General features: G+C 38.6%; 1 protein-coding gene across 6 annotated transcripts in view; it reads left to right on the top strand.

The window, feature by feature from the left end:
- Positions 1–21,091, top strand: part of PPM1A (protein phosphatase, Mg2+/Mn2+ dependent 1A) — a 32,933-nt gene extending 11,842 nt beyond the window's left edge. For 3 of the 6 annotated variants that reach the window (XM_040701627.2, XM_015287914.4, XM_046942466.1), the window contains exons 2-6: positions 1,505–2,356; positions 4,037–4,154; positions 9,116–9,224; positions 11,308–11,365; positions 13,235–21,091. In XM_040701627.2, coding sequence (XP_040557561.1) covers positions 1,523–2,356; positions 4,037–4,154; positions 9,116–9,224; positions 11,308–11,365; positions 13,235–13,282 — 1,167 coding nt within the window. In that variant the 5' untranslated portion in view covers positions 1,505–1,522 and the 3' untranslated portion in view covers positions 13,283–21,091. The remainder of the gene's footprint in view (positions 1–1,504; positions 2,357–4,036; positions 4,155–9,115; positions 9,225–11,307; positions 11,366–13,234) is intronic. The other 3 variants (XM_040701629.2, XM_015287915.4, XM_015287916.4) reach the window with 2 other exon arrangements.
- The last annotated feature ends 2,914 nt before the right edge of the window (positions 21,092–24,005 follow it).

Below are 24,005 nucleotides of genomic sequence, written 5' to 3'. Positions count from 1 at the left end.
ACAATACCAATGTACGCCCTATTTTGTTGGCTGATTATGGTTTGCATGAGCATTGTTGTGTTCGCTTATCCATACAGCTGAAATGTGTGGCTTTTGGTTTTGTGCACGTGACCAAAAAGTGTGCATCCGGAGCCTGTGCCTCACATTTCAGTCACTGGTGTGGTGAGATCAAATGTAAACGTTTCTTGACTGTTTTTGTTAACACGTACAGATGTTTCTAAGAGGTTGATGATGTGTTGGAGGAGGCATGCTGAAAGGCTTTGTTAGATATGTAGTTTCATATATAGCTGGGGATGTGTTAGAATAATAATGTTGTCAAAAATGATGTTATCACATAGGAAACTGATCTAATATATTTCACATACACATTAAAACCTAAAATCCCTGGAAAATAACCTCTGCAAGTGCAGCAGCTTAGCTGGGGCCTTGGGTAAGATCTTGCTCTGGGATTTGACTCGCAGTTGATCTGTCTGACATCTTTGAATTTAAGATCTTCTATTGTTATTCCCTTGCTTTGTGTTGTGTAACAGCAATTTGCACACTCTTTAGTGCGTGCTGAATTTGCAAGTATGTAAAATATGTGGCCTATTTTATGTAATTTAAAAAAAAAAGTAATGAATGCACAAATAAACTGATGTGGATTAGAAGGGTGGGTTAAATGGGTAGGGTGTGAAAGCCACGAAGATCAACCAGCCCAATTATGCTGCCTGCAAATGTAATTCTTCGTATCTGAAGCACGAAAATTTGCTACATTGCATCCCAATGATTTCAGGTGGAGGAGGATAGGGTGTGCAGTACGTTGGTCTGGCTTGAAAACAAAAGAAGCATGAATTGACAGTATATGTGATTTTATTTCCAAACAGGTTTCTCTGAACTTGTCAGGGGTAGTTGTCTTTCACCGAAGCATGCATACGTTGAGGTTTTAAGTAAATCTGCTGCATAGACATCTGAGAAGCTTGCTGTGTGATTTAACTGAAAATCGAAGGATGAACTTTTATGAGATGGCTGAGCCATACTAACGGCTTGCTGCTGCCTGAAGGGACAGCTGCTGTCTTCCTTCTGTGTCTTGCTTCTACTTGTCCAGTTTGCCACTATTTTTAATACAGGCTCACATTCATCTGTACCCTTCAGATCACTTTACCTGCTTGAACCAAACAGAAGCAAAACCTTATACTCCAGAATAAAACCTAATAATTTTCCTTTCATTTCTATGCCACCATCATAAAACTAGAAGTTGAGGAGGACTTCATGGCCGGGCAGTAGGGACCTAGGCAATGCTGCTGTTCTGGAAACATCAGCTAGTAGCAGTGTCCTCATTTAATTTAGACTAAAGCAAGGCCAATTTTACTTTTGTGGGGAAAAAAAAAAGTTTTATATCTGTTGAGGGGTTTTTAAGTCACCTTTAGCATTATATGGACTTCTAATTTAAGTTTCTAATAGTGTAATTACTACTTATTTCTTAAGTTCTAGACCATCTTAATAACCCTTTTCTCTTTCTTTTTAGACCTGAAGGAAAGTCATCATGGGAGCATTTTTAGACAAGCCAAAGATGGAGAAGCATAATGCCCAAGGGCAAGGGAATGGGCTTCGTTATGGTCTGAGTAGTATGCAAGGCTGGCGAGTCGAAATGGAGGATGCACATACAGCTGTGATTGGTTTGCCAAATGGACTTGATGGATGGTCATTTTTTGCTGTATACGATGGGCACGCTGGATCACAGGTTGCCAAGTACTGCTGTGAGCATTTATTAGATCACATCACAAGCAACCAGGATTTTAAAGGGCCAGATGGGCCACCATCTGTGGAAAGTGTAAAGAGTGGCATCAGAACAGGTTTTCTGCAAATTGATGAACACATGAGAGTCATCTCTGAGAAGAAACATGGTGCAGACAGAAGTGGGTCAACAGCTGTGGGTGTCATGATTTCTCCCCAACATACATACTTCATCAACTGTGGAGACTCAAGAGGTTTACTTTGTAGAAACAGGAAGGTTCACTTCTTCACACAGGATCACAAACCAAGCAACCCACTGGAGAAAGAGCGTATACAGAATGCAGGCGGCTCTGTGATGATTCAGCGTGTGAATGGCTCTCTTGCTGTTTCAAGGGCACTCGGGGACTTTGATTACAAATGTGTCCATGGGAAAGGTCCTACAGAACAGCTAGTCTCCCCAGAGCCTGAAGTTTATGAAATTGAGAGATCAGAAGAAGATGATCAGTTCATCATACTGGCTTGCGATGGTATCTGGGATGTTATGGGAAATGAAGAGCTCTGTGACTTTGTAAGATCCAGACTTGAAGTCACTGATGACCTTGAGAAAGTTTGCAATGAGATAGTTGACACCTGCTTGTACAAGGTAGCAAGGCTTGAGAGGAGAAGTTTGTATTTTTGCTATTAGAAGTTTATAAACAAGTTAATGTTTTGATTCTACTCTATAAGTATGTTTTATGTTAATAAACAACTACTATGGTTACCAGAGAAATGGCAATAATGGCTAAACAAGCACGCAACCGAAATAGCATGGATTTCTGGGTACCTTTGAAGAGTTAAAGGTCACATACAGATATGTTTTGATACCTGTGAAACTAGAAGCATGTGGGAAAGCCAAGAACCATAACTGTCCTTTTCTGGTTCACAATTTACTTTACAAAACCTCAGCTCTTTAATCAGAGTAGAAAATACGCTTTCCCTTCCTCTCATTACTGCCATAATCATGTCAAGATGAATACAGAGTGATTCAACTCTGACTTCGTATCTTACAGTTTAAAGTCTTGTCTTGACTATATGAAGATCTGATTTCCCGAGTCAGGTTTTGTTCTGGTTTAATTACTGTACTTCTCATTTCGTGTTGTCATATGGCTGTGAAACTAGCACTGTTTTGTTTAACAAATCTCTGCAGCTTTCTGCACAGCGACTTTCCACCTTGTTTTAATAAACTGTAGGATGGCACAGTTAAGAGATTTGAAATATTTTATTTTGTAACTTAGCTCTTAGTTTTCTAAAGACAGGCTGTGAGTCATAGTGTAAAATACACAGCTTTTCTTATACTATCAAGGCAAGACTGTGTATCAGCTCATGCCACGTGGCTAACGAGGTCATTGTTTCCCATTTGGAAAAAAAGAAATTTGCTTTCCAGCACTGTAGAGGACTGATAAGGCATATGTTTTTGTTTACAACTTTATCTGCTAGTCTTGAAAACAAATGCCATGGAATGAGCACTGTCTTATGGATGCTGTAAATTCTACAGTAGCCAGCTGCCGGCACCTTCTCATATAATATCTATAGACACTTGTTTCAAACATTTGTTTGTTCTTGATCTTGCTGACTTCAGTGCATTTAATTGTTAATGTTACGCATAAATGCATGTCTGTAGACAAGAGCACAGGGGTATTGAAAGCAAACTAAACAGTAAATTTTCTAAAGTAGAATATGCTTGTACTTAACTGTGTTTAGTCAAAGTTGTAAATGTTTCCATTTCAGAGAATGCTTTTGTAAAGGCTAGAGCTCCTTCCGACTGGTCTTTTAATAGATACTTTAACCTGTAATTTCTTTATTTAGTGTTTTTAAATGGAAAAAAAAAAAAACCTGATCAGTAGCAGCGTTGTTAAGTAGAAGTGCTGTTTGACTTCAGCAGCTTCCTGTGTACTGCTTTGAAGCAGTAAAGGTTTTGTTTATTGATTTAATATTTCATCTGTTTTCTTGAAATGATTGGAAAGTATTTAAAGCAAGAGGAGACCCAACTTTGTAATTGTACATCACTTTTATTACTAATATCATCTTAAAAAGACAGTGGGCTGTCTGTAATTGATTCGAGCTAGTGTTCAGAGCATGAGGGTGGAAAAAAAACCAAAGTGACTTAAAGGTAGTTTTTACTGAATGAACAACTAGAATTTTGGAAGAAAGAGTGAAGGCTAATGATAATGTCTGTATTCTCACTACCACAGTTGAATTTTTGAGTGTGTGTGTAAAATGCTTTGATTTGGTTTCGGTCTGGTGTGTATGTGTTCTCAAATCATTTCTTTTTTCTTTCCACCAGGGAAGTCGAGACAACATGAGTGTGATACTGATCTGTTTTCCGAATGCACCAAAGGTATCACCGGAGGCGGTGAAAAGAGAGGCAGAGTTGGACAAGTACCTGGAAAGCAGAGTAGAAGGTGGATCATTTAAAAAAAAATAAGTAACTTTGTTTCTAAGCAGACCCCCTGGCCCCCTTCCCTTTGCAACAACTAAACTTAATCCATACAAGGTTTTTAATAGACCGTCAAGTGCCGTTGGCCATCTAGTGTACATCTCTGAAAAAGGCACTCTTACAGTCCTGCTGTATGACCTGACAGAATTCTGCTATGCAAGTGCAGTAGCCCATAGCCCTGAAAATTGTTCAGGATGACAGAGTTTTCATTTGTGCTCATGAGTTGTTCTTCATGAGTCCATTGACAGCAATACACTGCAGGCCAGTAAATCACTGTTCCTGTTACATGGAGTTAAATGACATAGAATATCTTGCAAAATGTCTACGAAGACGGTCATTTGCATATCATTTTTCTGTGTAGTTCTGTCTGCAAATTAGCCATAAAAATATTTCATTACGTGTTTACAGCTTGATTACTGTTACATTAAAGGCACCTGCTGACGTGTATATTTATTTGGAAGTATGTCAGAAGCTTGCTAAAGCTAATCTTTAAGCATTCCTGATGAGCAAAATCTGGGATCACATCCTTGATAATAACTTCAGAATTTTGTTTAAATTTGTATTTCTGGATGATTTAAACTTTGAGCTGAAACTGCAATTCGTGGGTGTTTTGGATCATCTAACTGAAAGTGATATTTGAAATCAATTTAATTTCAGAGATTTCTCATTAAAACTGGATTTTATCGTGCCTTTTGATATTTAAAGATGAACACAGCTTGGATTTTGTTTCTGAAACGTAAGACTTGCTGTATGCATTGTTTGCATAGGCTAAGTCTATTTTTGAAGTGGACTCTTTGAGACCTGTATGTTACCAGTCTAGTTATGTGTATATACTGCAAGAATCCTTAACAGCACACACAGCACAGTACACAGAGTACATAGCAACGATGGTATCAGTGATTAATATGTTACAGGAATAATTGTGCACTTTTTTCCTCCTTAACTTGCACGAAGGTAATACAAAGTGCAGCTTCATAAGTTTTTTCCTCCTTAACTTGCACGAAGGCAATACAAAGTGCAGCTTCATAAGTTTCACAAAGGACTTGTCTACGTGGGAATTCTGGGTTCAGACAAATTAACATGAAGTTCAAAGCACTTACTATTGGTGTAAGTGCTCCTTAAGGAAGGAATTGCCTTTTTCAAAGACCTTGTCCCCGAGGTCATGGCAAAGTACAGTTGTTCTGCCTCTGTCTAGATAGAGCATTTTTTTCTGGTTTAATACAACTTTTTCCTAATAGGAAAGGTTGATGCACACCAAGCTATAGTGTGGATTTATTTGACCATGTAGGAGGAGTATCTGTGTGTATGGTAGAGCTGCATGAGTTAAGTGTCAGATAGCTTTCTCCATTTCAGAGCAGTGAGCGGCAGGCATTTGAAGAGTTCATTATGTAGGCCCACTCACAGAACTGCTGAAGAGCAAGTATGCTGTGAAGTCACACGTTAATTTACAGCATGCTAACTCTTTCTAATCTGGGCAAGTATTGCCTTCATACCGTAGCTATTTTGCCTTAGTTCATGCAAACCCGTTACATGCAATATGAAGTTATCTTCAAGTTACAGCTGCATCTTCAGCTAGTACCATTGTACCCCCTAAAATATTAACAGTGGGAAAAGCTAACATTTTGTACAGACACCTCAGTAAATGAAGAACCTAACACTGGATCTGCACGTGGTTATGGTACATACGGTGCATTGGGCTGTCAATTCTTTACATTTATACAAATAGAAAATTTCAGTAATGAATGAAGTGTCATACTTGAATGGAAGCAAACAGATTCTGTATGTAGTTACAAAGCACTTTAATTTAATGACAAGTTGTCTGAGCTACTTGAGGAAATGATTTGTACTTCCCCTCAAGGGTCTTTGCTTCTTTTTAGTGTTGTCCTCAAACTTTTGTCTCTTGTTGCACAAAAATGTTATTTAAACTTATGAATATGTAGCAAACACTATTCAACCCTACACTGATTTATATCAGCTGTAGACATAACTTCCCCTTTTAGCTCTAACTGAGGGAAGTTGAAAGACTGAACTAAAACAGAACTTCAGGAGCAGGTGACAGTTGTTACATTTAACTTGATGATTCTTGTGCAATTACATTGTTTCTTGCTGGAAATGGACCATTCGGAATTGGCAAGCAAAGTAGAACTGCTGTGCTATCTGAAATGTTCAACACTACAGTAACAATTTTTCATTAAGATGCTTTAGGAATGACAGTGCTTGACTTTAAAAGCCTAATCTGTAGCTGAAGGAAATAGAAAACGTAAGGACTACTTCTAGACTTGTAGAATTCTCTTACTAATTTCTAATACCAGCTTAAAATTCATAAAAATAGAAACCTGGTGAAAATACATAAAATATGTATTTTACGCACTTCAGTACTCAGTGTAGTCTCAACAGGTAATGAGATTTGATGCTTGCTAATAATATGCATTCTTCCTAGTCATATTCTAGCCTAGAACATATTCTTACGCTGTTAAGAAGTAGTGCAAGTTTTAAGACTGAATGGGGCTTTTTACTGATGGTCATCTTGAACAAGAGGGGGCTTAGAATTAGTGGGTCTTTAAGGTATCTTCCAAATGATTCTGTGAACAAGCAGAGATTATTCAGATTTAAAGAAAAAAAGCTTTCTACTTACTATGCCACCATCAATCTCAATGTGTTTGTGGTCCAGATTCATAGCTACGATAGCAAAGGAAGAGGAAGCAAGTGTGGAGAAGTGTCTTTTTGCCATTACTTGCAGTAAATATGCGTTGCTCATGAAATGTTGTGTAATCTTCCTTGTAGAATTAATCAGTCATTCCAAAATGCATTGCTATTATTTGCACTAATATGTGAGTTATTGATGTGTTGACTTTAAAATGACACGTCTAAGATTCTTTTTCTGTTCTCAGTTTCTTACATATAAACGTTCAGTAATAGATAATCATAGCAATATTTTTATCCACATAGAGGTAAATCATTCTCAGTTAGCTGCTACACATTCCCTCCCGTATTTTCACAACACTGCACATTTGAATTTTCTTAATAGTTGTGTAGAATTCCCATTCAGAAAATGAAATAAGCAGATATGTTTTGAATCCTATATTTGTAGGGTTGTAAGTACGTTCTTCCCATGCTTGATGCCATGAAAATGTTTAGAAGGTTTTAAAGTAAATTGAATAGGTGTGGGGCTCGTAAGATGTATTGCAAGAAAGTAATTCCAATAAATTAATGCAGCTAGCAGACCGACTCCATTTGTTGTGTCATCAGTGTTCATTCAGTCTGTATCTTTAGTTATATCAAAATATAAATGTACTCATTTAGTGGAGACTGTATGTTACATGTACTGCAGTTACAGGTTGTGATACTGTGTAGTATAGGTAAACTACAAAGTCCTTATTTTTGTACAGCAGAACTCTAGCTCTAGCACAATGTAGAATATACTAGATGTTCAAAATTGCACAATAAAGGAACTTGGCAAACCAAATCTGAGATCTTGCTTCTTATTCAGATTTACGAGTGTTAGATTATTTTTCCTCAATGTTAGATGGTAAAATGAATTTTGGCCATAGATTTTCTTAAGGAAACTGCAAGTTTCTGAGGTATCTGGTGTGTGGTGTCGTATATCTAAAATGTAGGTTCTTATTTGAGCAGGTTAAAGCTTTGTGTTACAGTTTGATGCTGGTGAGGACTAGACGGTGCTTCCATTGTGCCTTGCAAATAATTTGCACAGTCTGCCAGCAAAATAAAGCTGATTCTTTCTGTAAACACACATAGCCCTGAAAAACTACTGCATGCACAATAATCATTTACTGTTCATCTATCTGACCTATTACAAAAAAAGGAATGGGTATGTGTTGGTTTTAAGCTTCAGTGTGGCATATCTCACTGATTAAATTACAAAGTGGAAACTTGGTATATTATCTGCAATTATCCTTTAGAGTAAAAACTAAATGCTAAAGTATTTATTTCAGAAATGGTACTGATGAATTCCAACTGCTCTTCAAGTTGTATCAATACATGAAGAATAATGCGTGTGTATAGACACACCTATTGTATATGGGCTGCAGTATTCACTTGAAGATCAATAATGCTGAGTCTTAATAATTCATCTCTTATTTTCTAAGCTTGTATTTACAGGCAAACTGCAGAAATGCATTTTGAAGAAATAGTTTGTTTTTAAATTTATTAGAATTCCTATAAAAAGAGAATCTTTTCAGAGGTGTTGTAGCAAAAATCTCTTGTGATTTCCATTGTGCTTACTGCTTTAAAAAGGAAAATAGGCCTAAGAATAAAATTAAAGAACTACAGTGCAAGGCCTTTCTCCTCAGAAGTTGGAGGAGCTCAGCTTTAAATAACTGCCTAGTAGTCACATATTCCGAGTTGAGTGAAGGGTGGAGCTGTCTCTTAACTCCAATGTCCCTGGCTTTTAATTTGTACGTGATAGTTCCTAACATTTGCATGTTGCAATGATGTGGTAAGGTACAGGTATTGGCTTACATGTATACTTGTAGTGGGGGTCATTTTATTTTTGTGTCTGATGATCAACTCTGTTTCTTGTAAATACTGTTGCTTTCTGTGATGGTAATAATCTTTAACCTTCTATTGCAGTGATAAAACTGATGTTAATCTTTGCTTCATGCCCAATGCATTTTGTTGGGAAGATAAAATGATGCTGTAGCACAAAAGCCATTAGGCTTGTAATCGTTAGCTGTGTATTTCTGAAACCAGTGTGCATGTTAACAGCTAGCAGAGTATCTTGTGTCAGATCCATCACAGGTCTTTTATGTTATGGAACCAAGTTAACACTTACCATGTTGAGTATGGTCTGTCATTTATTTCTTTTATTAACAGAAATTAAGCTGCCTTTTTATAAAATCTGAGTATTTCAATCTTTTAAAGTTAAATTTGGACTGCACTTACAAAAAAAGTACTTCTGATTCCCAGAGATCATAAAGAAGCAGGGTGAAGGAGTGCCAGACTTAGTCCACGTGATGCGTACGTTAGCAACTGAGAGCATCCCAAACCTCCCGCCAGGGGGTGAATTGGCAAGCAAGTGAGTTCACATCAGTGTAAATGTGTTCTTATTGTTATTATTATTTAAATCAAAACTTAACTGTTAAGGCCACTCTTAAAAGTACGGGGAGGGAGGAAGGGCGCAGAATAAATATGATCTGTTCTTCAATTGTTATTGCTGAACTGTTCTGAATGAAAAGGGAAAGCACGAGAACAGAGTTAACTGTGAATCACTGTTTAAAATTACATGTCAAAATGTACTTTTGAGAAGGACAGAGGGTTTTTTTTTTTTAAGGGTGGCCTGAGTGTTTTTGTAATTAATTGGGTTTCTTTGGGTGGGACATGGTTTGAGGGTACAAAAATAACGTACTGCCTTTAGTAGCTACTTGGACATACGGTTCTGCTCTTCAAAAAGGTTTATGCATATCATGTTTTGCTTGGCAGCTTTCTTTTCTTGTCTGTAGCTAAGGCAATGTGGTAATTGCTTAAAATTTTGCTTATGCACCTCTCTGCTTGTGTCACACACGAAACCAGGGTAGGAGTCTATCAAAAAAGTTAAGTAGAACTTTAAGTAGGCTGTTTTTGTCCTTGAAGAATTCAGTGCTAGTAGTATGTGGTCTCAAATTGATGTTCAACAGTTAAGGAAGAAATGCACTTAGCTTTTTCCACACCATGTGCTTTTTGGTTTAGAAGGTTATTCATGAACTTGTACTGTGTGTGTATTGAGCACATGTGATGTGGACAGTTTATTTTTAATACTTCAGTGTGTAATTTTTGTGTTGTTACATAGAAACTTGTAGTCTGTAGGCACGTAGAGGAATAAATGGTAACTGGGCTGTAAGGATGACTTCTACATAACAAAATTCTTCTTTTATGATGTAGGAAAAGAAGAGATGGCTATTATATATAAATAGTAGTGTCTATTTAGGATGTGTTACAGTCATCTTGAAGCATTGATGAGTCAGTTACTCATAAAAGATGGCATACAAGTTGTTTATCGAGCTTCTTTGGCTAGCTGTAGCTTTGTGGTTGTGAGGCAGTGCTGAAATCACTGAAGCAATTGACTTTGGGTTTATATGCTTAAGTGATGTTATCTTGAATAGTGATTGACAGAAGTACGGGTTTAATTGTATTATAGTGTAACTTGAAGCAATAGTGACAATTTGGAAAGAAAACAATGCTTTTCAAGTAACTTGGCTTTATTTAGAATCAGCGATGTCTCTATGAAAGATGAGAACAACTTTGTATGTGCGTTGTACGTTGGGAACAATTGCTTAAATTCAGCCTCTTCCATGCTGTGTGATCATTCACTAGTTTTGCTGTGATGTTTATTCTGCTGTATGATAGTACCCAACTTTTTGATGTTACAGGAAGGTTATACAGACTGCCATCTGCTTTTTTTTTTTTTTTAACTTCGAATGCACTATTTTGTGTTTCTCCTGCATGTATTCATGAGGAGTTAAAAGGTGGCTTTGAGGTTTTATCCCAGTTGTAGTCTGCTATTTTGTCATACTTGGTTCTGCACTTTAGGGTACCTGAAGAAAATTGCTTTTGATATCCAATCTGTTTTTCCTTTCCTTTACTCCTCTCTTTCCTTCCTGCTCCCCCTCCAAAATTCTTATGTGCTGGATAAGGCAGAGGCTTTCTTATCCTTCACCCTCCCTTTTTTTTGTGTGTATCGCTTTTCTTGAAAAACCTCTTCTTTAAGCCCTCTGGAAGTGTCATAATACATGAAGGTACTGCTGCAGTGTTCGTTGGGCACACAAATGGCCATGGCATGCAACCTGTATCAGGTTCTCTGATCCCCCCCCTTTTTTTCTCTTTAAGACTGAGAGACATACCTCCAAACATAACAGGACTGCAGCCTCTTCTGAATGTTTGGTTGTGCTTCTCTTCTGTTGAATGCAAAGTGCTTCTTCAACTTTCTTTTTCTTGAACTTGAGGGTTTTAAAGGATTAGGATAACTATGGCCAGTGTGTAATGGCACTTAGGACTAACTTGCAGTGAACTTGGTTCTGCAAATGTAAGATCTTTAAAAGTTTGCTTTTTAAATTACAATTTTACCTAAGGAGTTTGACTTAAAATATTGTTTGTCTTTTTGGTTTTGTTTATTTTTGATCTAGACGGAGTGTAATTGAAGCTGTTTATAACAGACTGAACCCCTACAGGAATGATGATACTGTAAGTATCTCTTCTATGGTGTTCTTTCGTCCCACCCCAGTAATTGTGTTTGTTTTGTAAAGAAACACATTTCCAGTTCTTTCCCAAAAAAATGTAAGAACCTTTTTGTGCCTTTGTGATTGTTTTCGGATGCTTTCTGCTGATCCCAGAACTCCAGCATGGTTTACTTGTTGGTGTTGGAATTCCCTGATTTGTATCTTGAGATGTGGCATAGAGTATAATGCCTTCAAACGTAAAGCTGTGCATTGGCTGTGAAACTGAGTGCTGCTGTTTGACAGTTGTCTCAGTACCTTTAGCCTAACAGTGCCTTAATGCTATCTGAAAAAGGATGTAAAGCCTTCTGTTTAAGTTACTGTTCCACAAATGAACGTTAAACATCTTCATTTTATGATGTTGTTGGCAACCAGGATGCAGGAATTTGCATACTGAATAGTTGGCATGCAGCTCCTGCATTTTTTACTCACTACTGCTTTTATTCTGCGTCCTTACACTTGGAAAAGCATAACCATTTTAGTCTTTCATATAATGGTTCTCCTTTGCTTCTGGTTTTGAAGAAAAATCTGGGGGTGGTACTCTCGCAAAGAGTAATTTTAGTGATCATGGCTTTTGTACTACACCTCCGTGCCAACTGTTCTTCTTTTTGGTTTGTAATGAATTCTGTGTTGGGTTTGAATGAAGGGTGCAGAAATTTAAGGCTAAGAAGTTGTCGTATGTGGCATTGCTGAAGACTTAATTAGCCTCTTCCCTTTCAAAGGAATCAGTAAGGCAGTACTTTCAAAGAAGAGTAATACTTCTATCTCCTGCAGTCTCGGTAACAATAGGGATGTGCAGCTGTAGAAGTACCAGCTGAGACCATTGTTAAAGCCCATCATGTCACTTTGCTGTTTAGAGGAAGATAGTACTTAATGCTGAAACAACCCCAAATTGCTGCTGTATGTAAGCAGTTTGCTCTGCTGGCTGTGCTACTGATTTAACTGTTGGTTCAACTAGCAAGCTATGGCCATGCTTAGTTGTGTTAACATATGTACCCAACTTAGTGGAACAGATGAGGCACTTACATTAAGCCAAATGTAGAACAATCTAAGTTAGGGGAAAAGAAACAGATACAAAGTAAAATGATTAAATACCACTAGAAGTTTACCATTTGGTTTGTGTTAAGATGTGTTTTCTTTTAACTGATAGCAGGAATTAATTAAACATTTTTTTCTTCAGAGTGGTTCCATTTATCAGCTATACAAAACCCTCTGTAGTCTGGGGGCTTAAGTGGACCTAATTTAAGGGTTACTCAGATATTGGATGCATGGATGTAATGTCATGCAGCGTGACCATGCAGTTATGATTTAGAGCCTGCTGTGTCTTTGATTCCAATTCTGTATTATGGAATTCTTTTTCTCCTTGCAGATTTATTACAATTCAAAATTAAGATTTCTAGCAGTTACTGAAACTACACTTCTCTATTTAACCTTAAATTATAAGAGGTAAAATGGATCTGAATTACAATAAGGTATTGGTTAATGACTGTCTTCCTATGCAGTGAGAAAGGACTGAAATATCAAAAGGTGGTAATAATAATAGCGTAAAGCACATGGCACATCCTGGCCTTTTAATGTACCAGTGTAGAAAATATATGCATTTGCATTACTTCGAACTGTTCTGGGGATGTTTGTGAGTGTTATTCCTGGGATATTCTTGTCAGGATTGGTAAGCATTTGAGAAAAAACTTGATCAAATTTTGAAATGTTTGCTACTCAGTGTTTCATTAACTAAGCATGCATGTTTTCTAGATGCCTCTTGAATGTTGTTTCTGCTATTTCGGAAAGGAGAGAAAAAACAGGCTCCTAAAATGATTCAAGCTTTTTCCCTTTTCAGTCTGGATTATCCAGAAACTGCTGTAACTATGGGCACTCCAGACTTTAAAGGGCTCCTTCTTTTTTCTTTAAGGATTCTGCCTCAACTGATGATATGTGGTAAAACTGCTCATCTAGCTGTGGAGTTCACGTTTCATTCTTCAAATGAAAGTGCAGCCCAACCTCAGTGACCCTTCTTAACATCCATCCTCAATATTAATTAAAGAAGGGAGTATGATGTGTTGGTGAGATTGACTGCAGCAGAAAACTACAGCAGTACGACATCTAGCCCAGGAACTGATCTTTTTATGTAAAACAGACTTCTGTAAACGTGATTTCAAACCATAATCCATGTTGTAAATCAGACTCCAGCAATTTATGTTGTATGATTTTGTTTTTTTTGTAAAGTGCAATTGTCTTTGTACAAAACGCTCATATTTAATTATGAACTGCTTTAAATCACTACAAAGGTTAGAAGAAATGTTTGACTTGTGTGATGCAACAATATATATCCCTTTAAATTCATGTTGTGGTTTTGGATTGCAAGGAGCAGCAGCCTAGCCAGCTAGGTGCTCAAGAGGTGCACAAAACTGTAAAGATAATGTTTTATCTTCTATGAAAGCTGATCTTGTGGGCGACTTTCCCAAAATCACAGTAGTGAATTTGCTTGGCAATGGAAAAACAAGAGAGTAGTGCACGTTCTTCAACAAGCGGATCTTGTTCTCTCAGAGGTACTCCTGCTCTCACATTGAGTTGAAGGGAGTTCTGATTTCGACTTCGGTGGGAGTTAAATCATGCCCTATTAATAGTATCATGTGTTCATAAGCATATGAACCTCGAGATTAGAATGCCTCGATTCTCTGCACCTCTTTTCATTAACCCTTACCTGAAAGTACGAATCACTGAGCACAAACAGGCAGCTTTCTACATACCGTAGGAGTCTGCAGCATTTTTACAATCTTAATTGGCTGGATCTGCTGCTGTTCCAAGTGAAATACTTTGAATTCCATTTTATCAATAAAGCTTGGTTTAACAAACAAGAAATTTATCCATAAATGTGTAATTCCTTTTTTCCTGCCTTTTAAAATGTCAGTGCCATTGTAAATGATCTTTTACACGTGGAAGAATATTTTTATTAATTGGTAGCCCATTTGTAAAATGGGAAGAGTTTTGATTATTGCCCAAGACATAGCCATATGGTAGGGGGTGAAGTGGGATTAATCTGTGACCCTGTTTTTTTACGAGTATGGATTTTTTCAGGCTTCTTTTCTCCCCACTGGAGATGTGCATTGGTTTGAATTTGCCTACTGTTTGATAAAAAATACATTTGTCAAAGCCTGACAATCTTTAACATTTTATGGTGTGTGTTTTTAATTGACCCACTTACTTACAACGAGAGACTAGTGGTTAAACAGTACTTGTGATTAGAGATATAGCATGTTGATGATATCTAACTGTTTGTTGTTTAAAATTCTAATTTAAAATTTTATGAGAGAAGAAACTAAGTTGATTTCAGGTTAGCTTTCTCCCATTGAACATGCAAAATTAAGTTTTGAAGTCAGTCGTGTTTGCAAAACTGCTGTTTTGTGCACCTTGTGTTGTCTTTTTGGTTGCGTGTATTGTACTTAATATGTAGTTTACTCATTTAGTAGGCAGATTCCCCCAAAAGGAAAATCAGTAAAGCAAGTAGATTGTAACATTTACTGCAGTTAAACAGAATCAAAACTTGGTGTATAATTATTTTGATAGGACAACGTAGTACAATGCATTTTGCTGTGTGTCTTTCCCTAACTTTGAAATACACATATTTGTATATATAGCCTTAAAACTAATGCAGAGTTAGGGAGCACTGAACAGTGAAAAAGTAACTTATAGTGTCTTGGAACTAAGTATAGTATATACCAGCAAACTTTTCTTTTTATCCCTCTTGTCTGTGTGGGGTGCTTAAAGCGTAACTTCATTGTATTCAGTTTGTAATCTGTTGGAGCATGAATGAAGAAAACATAAGCACTATTTGTATTTATAAATTTCTAGCAGTTTTTGCTTAAAGAACCAGTTCCTTACCTACCTATGAATAAATGCTTAAAATGTCTAATTTTGTTGTAGAGTGCAAAACTATAATAACGTTAAGTTATAGCTTCACAGGCACCTAATTAACAGGCGTATTTAATGATACATGGCGTGTTAGTGCAAAAAGCTGAACGCAATTTAGGACTAGGCAGATAAGGTTCTGTCCTTCTTCATATAGACTGAAGTTCAGGTTTGGAAACTGCAAAACCTCGAACTGGACTGGGGAAACCTTTTCCGTTTCAAACTTGTAAAAATCAGAAGCAAAACTGTGGTGTGTAAAGCCATACTTCATAATCGCTTAAACTGTCTCAGTGACAAATGGGTATAGTTGAAGCCTCTTCCTGTGAGGCCTCCTGAAGGTTAGGAAGATCGTACCTCTGCTGTTGTGACAGGTGCTGTAACTGGGATTGAGGGCAGTGGCAGAAAGCCCGTTTCAGGCCTTTCTCCCTCCCACCTCTGTTCAGCGTTTTGATGAGGTCAGAGCACTGAATCTATTACGTATGCATCGACACTGCCGTTTTAGATACAGATTTTGATTACAAAATACACTAATTATGTAAAGCATCCTAGAAAAGAGGCAAGCTGTACTTTTCACTGCTCTGAAAAAGAAAAAGGCACTTTTGCACGTTTGTGCATCTCCTTCTTGCACCAGAAACTTTTCTTTAATGCTAAAAACATTAGCACCTCAGGGCAAGGCAGCAAGTTTTTCTTTCTGAAGTACTGTGTGCTATTTATTTCCCTCGTGGGAAAAGATTCCTGTGTGACAAAAATGGAAATTGTGTGATGTTAAAAGATGTATTTTTAAATACGTGTTCAAATAGGACGGTCCCAATTTGATATATTTGTAAAGCTACTTCGCTCTCTATGCCGTGCAACTTTGTTTTCCTTCTACATTGAACAGCTTCACTGGCTTCAGTTTCCTGTGAGCTTTGTTGCAGTCAGATTAAATGTTTCACTTGGTCGTTCTGAGAAAATACTGCTTTATAGACAACTGTTTCATATAATTCTCGCTAATTCAGCATTGAAATACGTTCAAGACAGAAGCTTCTTCTAAAATTGTGATTTAAAACCAGTGTTGGATTAACTAAGTGTGGTTATGTTAAGCAGGGCTCCAGACTTGCAAGGCTTTGTAAATCCATTGTGTCAGTCGCATCCTGGTACCCGCAGTGGGCACAGATCAGCGGGTCCTGAGCAAGCAGTGGCCTTTCAGCTGGCCTACACTTAGGTAGTCTGTAAGCAGCTCTACAGAGCCCCTGATGCGTGGCCATCCCTCAGTGTGATCTCCAGCAGAAGTCAGAATTGGAGATGGAAATTATGCCTTCTTGTTATTAACCTATGCCGAATTGTGGTAATTCGAGGTTGTCTCATGCTAGCAAGATGCCTACAGAATATTAAACAGCAGATGAGGAATTGTAGCACTGACCTTGGTGATTCATGCAGGTACCAAAGTCGTTCATCTTAATATGTGCTTAGGATACTGACTTGAATGGCAATGAAATTGTTTACTGTGGAACTGATACTGTCTCAGCTGTATAGGTTAAAATCTGAGCCATTTTGATTAGTTCAAGAATTGGAAACTTCAGGGTGATTTAGTAAAACTGGGGAGTAGTTTGCATTGCAGCTGATACCCTGCTAAGAATCTCATTTTGACTTGTTACACTGGGATAATACAGGCTTTCTGTTGCATTTTGTTTTTTTAATAACTTATAAACTAAGGATATGGTTTCATGATGAACTAATATCAAGACTGAGCTATTGCTGTAAGTTTCCTTCCACTGCCCGCTTTGTGTCAGCAGTAGTGCTTATGTGACTGTGCAGTTATGAGAGGGAGGGGAGACCGAGGCCTGTGCTCTTCAGCTCGGATAAGTGGATGTTCCAAGTACCTGGTGCTAGCGCTGGGAAGGCAGGGCTGTGACCCGAGGAATGGATGCAGCACTCCTTCTGCCACAGCTGGGGAAATCAGAGCCTCAGTGCAGATAAATGACGGACTTACATAGGAAATATCAGAGCCTTTGCAGATCTTTCTCCACACTGTGCTTAAGACAAATATTTTACCTTGGTCAGCATTCTTTTACCTGAAACTGGAATCATGAAACTTTGAGTTTAATGTCTTGTATGGGAGCTCCATGCTGACAAATGTACTTTTTATTAACTGTCTGTGTTTGTATGCAGCTCTGTCCCAAGAGAGAGATGATAGCATGGCTGTCACAATTAACGAAAAGGCTCTTAGAGTTTACCATATTTCAGTGTACAGCAGGATTTCATCATGTTAAGATGTTCACTTGAATTTCTACGAGTGCATTCTTGAACTGCTGTTTGGCCACATCACTTGGTACATTTAAATTTCTTGGTATTTAAACTTGGCTATTTCAGCAACAGGTGAACCTTTAGTCAAACATTACCCTTTTTCCTCATCATTGGGCAAATACAAGATTTTAATAAAAACCTGATGTACCTGGCTTAGATTAAGAAACAGCAGAACTGGGTAGAGCTGGGGAGCCCTATTCCCTTAGGAATTGGAATTGTTACTCCCTGCCAAGCTTCTGGAGGTGTAAAAATGTCTTCAGGATAGCTGCTATCACTCCTTGTTCCGGCAGCTGTGTGCATTTGAGATGATCATGACCCAAGCCTTCATATGACATTACAGGGTGCAAAGTCTCTACTTGACTGGATAGATTTTTAACTCTTTAAGTGGTAAGAAGAGGCTCCACATGTGAATTTCTGGGGTGTTGTATCGCATAAAATGAATGCAATTCCTTGAGTGAGCCATTAAAATACATAAAAACAGAATGAAATTTGCAGGTAGCAATCTGGGCTAAGTATTTTGGATAGAGCAGTGTTGATCAGAGGATGCAGCCTTCTGGTGAGCTCTTCCTGGGCTGCTTCTGGAGCACTTGCACAGTCTGCAGCTCAGACATTGCCTTTGGAAGCTTTTTGTACCCTTGTTTTGCTTCATACTGGTGTTGCTTTGTGAATGAGGTAGCAGTCACCTGGGCCATGGCATTTGGTCACAGAAGCTCAAGAGGCTGCAGGAGAACTTAAAGCTTTTGTTTGCAATGGTAGACAGCTAAATGCTTTCAAGTACAAAAAGAACCGCCAGCATGCTGAAAATTAGGTTTACATCACCTCCTGCTGAAAATGGATTTCCAGGAGAATCCTACGAAATTTGCTTAGTACATGAAAAAGTCAGGCACTTTAATCTGATTACGTTGTAGTTGTCGACTTGTAGCAAGCCATATCTTTATTTCATTTTCCTTTCAGGTAGCAGTAAAACAGTTTTCTTTCTTATCTCTAATGTAACAGTGCCTACAGGATCCTTGCTTCCCAGCTAGGAGTCCAGGAGCTGTTGTGGTGTCTTAGGAAAGGGCTTCTGAGGAGGTGCGTGTTATTTACAACAAAAATCTTAGCCTTCGCAGGCACAGAATTTGGAAAAGTGAGCTTAACATAAAGAACGCCTTCTGTGGGATTAATGACATAGTTTGAGAATTTCACAACTTCAGTGAGATGGGATGATAGGTCAGACTTCAGGTTTATGTATGTTGTTATGCCTAACCAAACTTTTATGTTTAACTCGTACTGATTCCCATCTGAATGCTTTTTAAAATATCTTCTATGTTGAAATAAAAATAAAGTAGTAAGAGAGGGAGAAAACCAATGCTCCTTTCTACTGTATAACCAGCAATTTGTTTGCAGGGATGAGTGCTGTGTCAGACGGTAGCATTTTTCTCTAAGAGCACTGCATCCACACTTCCCAGCTCACTCAATAGCACTGAGCCAAAACTGACGTTCATGTGTGCTTCCATTAACTGTATGGCTCTGAAGAGCTGGTGGAACCACGTGTTCTTGATGGCTGAAGTAGGCAGGGCTCTTGACACGTATTGTGAGTGAGCCTCCAACGCAAGGGAAATGCCATTGTGATTTCTCTTGAGAAGTGTCTTTGTGAATTAAAAGGAGAAAACAGACTTGCAGGTCAGAAAACATTACGTACTTTTACTTCTCTTGATACTTGTAGGCTGAGGTCTCCAGAGTTTAGTTTCATCTGTATCGCTGAATTCAACTCAGTTTGAGCAATGGAAATGCTGGTTGCCTATTTCATTTTCACTGTTGGGTTTTCAGGCTGCAGCACAGTATTTCAGTTTACACTGCAAGGGAAAATGGAACTTAAGTGATCTTAGGAAAATGGAAGTGCATACTTAACAACAGCCTGCTGATGTTGGTGGAGAGTCGCTCCCAATACACAGAGTTTGCACGAGTATTGTTGCAGCCTTAGCTGTCCTACTTCTGTTGGGAGTTAAATGTAATCATTATTTGGATTTGGTTTTGAACAAAGATTTCAAAGCCGAAGGGGAAGAAGGTGACAGTCCTAAAGCGAAGCGGTAGATTAATTAGAATTAATAATGTCCTAATTCTTTGAGTATGCAAGTCAGCAGTTTTTTCCTTTTAAAACATCAGAAGGACAACATTTAAGAGGTTCCGGTCTTTCATGCACTGTTTTTTGGCTTTAAGAATAAAAGGATGGAACCCAAAATGAATTACCTGGGATGGGAATGCAAAGAGGCCCTAAACCCTTAGGAATAAATGTGCTGAATATGCAGAGCATGGTTTCCACGTCCATTAATGGAACTACTGAAAACATCAGTGCTGGCATTTTAGGGAGCTTTTGTTCTTGCTGAGTGTTTGATGCTGGACCCTCAAGTCTGCCGAGTGTGAAACTCTCAGACATGTAAATGGGAAGCTGGGCATTATGCGATGTTCCCCAGTCTGCAAGGTGCTGGAGGAGCCGTTCCCATGCCTTCTGCTGCTTGCTGCCATAGGAACAGCTTGATGCTGGAAACTGGGATTTCCTACCGTCTGTTGCTGGTGTTGTGATTCACGACGACTATGAGTACCAAGAGTAGAGTTGCATTTATTAACCAGGTCTAACTTTTTGGTGCCAGGAATCTTGTTTGTAGAGGGCGTGCTGAGTGTTGCAAGTGTTGATAGCTAGTCGTGCCAGGCAGTTCAGTGCTCAGGTAACTGAATCACTGGTGACAAGGGGTTAATAGGAGACACGAGCCTAGGTTCTCCTGGCCAGGGAATATGGATAATTGAGAAGTGAGTCTATAGCATTTCCAGAGCTGGCTGCTTCATTAATGTTTCAAAGCAGAGATTTTGGTTTTTAGCATCTGTCTTGTTACTAAGGCTATGTACAAACATGCTGAATTAGAGAGTTCTCACCTGTCTCCTCGCAGCGTTAACTCCACGTCGTACCATGGAAGTCTCGTTTGTAGTGACATGCTGTGCCTGTCTTTTTAGAAGATTCATGACCTCTTTATATCTATTTTGTGGAAAGTGTAACTTTTTCATCGATGACTTGTATAAATGTGTGTTACAAATGGAGAGATTTAAGCTTGAAAAGCATGTTTGCAGAATACACGGCTTCGTTATGGAATTTATAAATTTAACAGAGTAATATACCAGAGCATAACTATTTTCCTTAAGTAGAATGTATAACAATATATAATAATTTATTCTCCACATAATTCACCAATATTTACAGTTTTACACAATTCAAACTGTGTGTTTACAGAAAGTTCAATAAATGTATATTTTGTACTATGTACAGATTCCTGGTCCCAAAGAAAATGTGTGAACTTCTTAGTTTCTAACTAAACTTTTGAGATTGTACCTTTCTTTTTTGGTTTGGAATCAGTTGAACGAACTGCGTTACGCCTGTTGATGGTGGAGGCTTGCTTTGGAGTAAATGGGAATTGGAAATATTTCTAATCTACAAAAGTGATTCCACTAAATAAAACAGGCAATGACCTTGTGTGTGTGTATTTGGTATGCTCTAAACCATGTTCACATCTGCTTTGTTGTCACTAAATTACAAACTGGCTATCAGGCCTCGTTCTGTTTTCTGTTTCAAGTAGAATATGAAGTGCTTATTCTCATCATTTGTTAGTTATGGAAGTGAAAATCCCCCTCTTCCATGTTAAAATTCCAAGACCAAGCAGTGTGCAGCTCCAGCCCTGGTGTTCCTAAGATGTCACCTCATCTGGGAGCTGGGGATGATCAGGATGCCCAACTCCTGGAAGACCAACTCACACTGGAGCAAGATCTGTTTGAATCTCTTGTCCTGAGTCAGTACCATAAAATACAGAGCAGGCTGTTAGAATTTGCAGAATGTAAGGATGCTACAGGCAAAGCCTGGATGTGGCTCTGGGCAGCCTGGTCTGGTGGTTGGTGACCCTGCCCATAGCAGGGGTTTGAAACTGGATGAGCATTGTGGTCCTTTTCAACCCAGGCCATTCTATGAAAAGATAAATCTGCTGTTTTTAGCCTACGTGAGTTGGAGAGAGAAGGCATTATGTGTTGTCTCCTTGGAAGTCTTTTTTCTGAGCAGAGAGCTGGTAGGGTTCTGAGAAAAGAGCCATAGAAGCCACAGCGGGGAGGGGGCAGGTGGGCATTCTGCTGTCCCCGTGAGCTGGAGCAAGGTGCTCTTTCCTCAAGGTTCAGCTCCATCCCTCTAAGGATTAAGAATCAAAACTACTGGTTTTGCTACTTGTCCAGCAAAATTAGGGGGTGTTTTCTGTGTATTTAATAACTAAAATTGCTGTGATACAACTGAGTGTGAGCTTTGATTCACAAATCGAGTAAACATGGGAGACAAAGTGGATCCCTTTGTTTTCTAGATGAAAGCTTATGGAAAAAAATGCTTCATCCCATTGAATTGGGAGTTTTAGTTAATTTTCCCTCAAACGAAAGGAATAATACACCTCTGACTAACGTTGTTGGTTCATGTAAATGCTTTCTTAATGCTTGGCATGTAATCACGGCTTTGAATGTCACCAGTGGTGTTTAGAGAGAAATATATTCATCTGACTTGGTTGTGTGTTGTGGTTGAGTTTAATCAGACAGCATTTACATGGGCTAATTCTATAAAGGTAAAACAGTGAAGTGCAGATAAATCATTTAACTGTGCATTTTTTTGGACTTAAAGAGTACAAGAGTCCATTCTAATGCAGTGAAGTTCTTAAGGAATGAAGGTGAGTTTGGCAAGGAGGGGCAAATCAAACCATTTAGAGTTGTTTGAAATAATGGTGATTGTCCCTGCAATACACAGGAGAGTGGGGGTTGAGTCAGTTGGGTGCACGGCTCGTATTTGTGAGCTTGCAGGACTTGAAGGTCATCAGCATGAATGGAATTCATATGTTGAACAATTTGAACAATGTGCTCTTCCATTTTATTGGAAACTTTGCAATGTTTTTACTAAAAGTGGGGCAACTTAAAACTAGCCTCATCCTTCCAGAGATCCTGCTTACAAGCCATAGTTCTTGTGAGAAAAAGTTCTCCCCATGAGCAACTTTCTGGTGTTCAGCCCCTGCTTTAGGAGGTTTGCTGGCCGGGTTTCTCATCCTGTTAGACAGAACTGCAGACCCTGCCATCACCTAACACATAGGCCTGTCCTGAATTCAAACTGCTGAACACGCATTTAAACCAGTGAGCTTGTTTGTGGCATAGAGCAGATACGAATCCCATCTAAGTCACTCCATGTGTTTTCTTTAACAGTAGAAGCGTCTGACAGTGCCTGGCATCCCACTGCTTCTCTTTAGGAAGTATCAGATTGCTGACCTGCGTCGTGGCTCTTCTCCTTTCCTCTGAACCAGGATGGCACAGTTTGCTGCTGGCTCATGCATACCAAGTATGACTTGGTGGGAACGGTCACCTTCCTCTGAAACTTGAATCCTGCCCCATAAACTATAAAAAGGTACGGGATGAAGCAGCTCCGTATCATCTGCTTCAACAGAATAATTCAAAGTATGTCACAAGTGTGCAAAAAAAAAAAAAAAGAAAAAAGAAAAAAATGCCACGGATAGAGTGGGAATCTATTACTTAAAGAATATAAAGCAACACAGCAATATTTTGTTTATTTGGGGCTTTTTAATGCACACCTTCAGTTACCTTATTTGCCTGTTCCAGTTGTATAGTCTTCCCAGTCACCTTCCACTTCACTGTTGTTCATTCCCAGTAATGAACTGGAGGCTGCTGTGAATTCAGGAGTCAGTTATAGCAAAAAGAAAAAACAAACCTGAAGGCTGATTTTAGAAGACTTTAACTGAAAATATTAGTAATTAAACATACAGAATGAATCAAAATAATGTCAGTACTTAGTTACAGATGTATATTAGCTGAATAATTTTATACTTCTAAAACTTAACAGGAGTTCCAATATAAGAACCCTGTTTTCCTGTTAGCAAACACTAATGGGTGACCAGCCTAATGAGGGCTGAGACTTGCACTAATGTCAGATGTTACAATGAGGGTGAAGATCTCGCTTTACCTGTATCTGAAAGCCATGATGTGGGCATAAGTTCAACTGTAAGAAAGCTGCTCCAGGCCACAGCCCAGCTTTTCTTGTTCAATAGCTAACAACAAGCTTTGATATTAGAATCTGGACTGGGTTTGCTTGGTCCAGGTGATTTCCAACCTTTATGAGCCTCCGACTTTGATGAGGGTTATACCCAGTTTATCATCATGCTTCTCAGTAGACTGTAACCTGTAGACCAATTTTGATATCCCCTACATACTCAAATTGTTTGGGTCTTGTTCTGTGGCTGGTTCTTGCTTTGTGTGCAGTGAAGTGCATTCCTTCTACCACCTCTCACACACACCTCATCCCTCTGATTTACCTTCCATAACCACCTCTTCTTGGCCTGAAGCTTGGACCCTTGTCCTTTTGC

This window comes from Gallus gallus, chromosome 5 (assembly GCF_016699485.2).
Source record: "Gallus gallus isolate bGalGal1 chromosome 5, bGalGal1.mat.broiler.GRCg7b, whole genome shotgun sequence".
Taxonomy (NCBI): Eukaryota; Metazoa; Chordata; class Aves; order Galliformes; family Phasianidae; genus Gallus; species Gallus gallus.
This window is presented reverse-complemented; position numbering and strand designations above follow the sequence as displayed.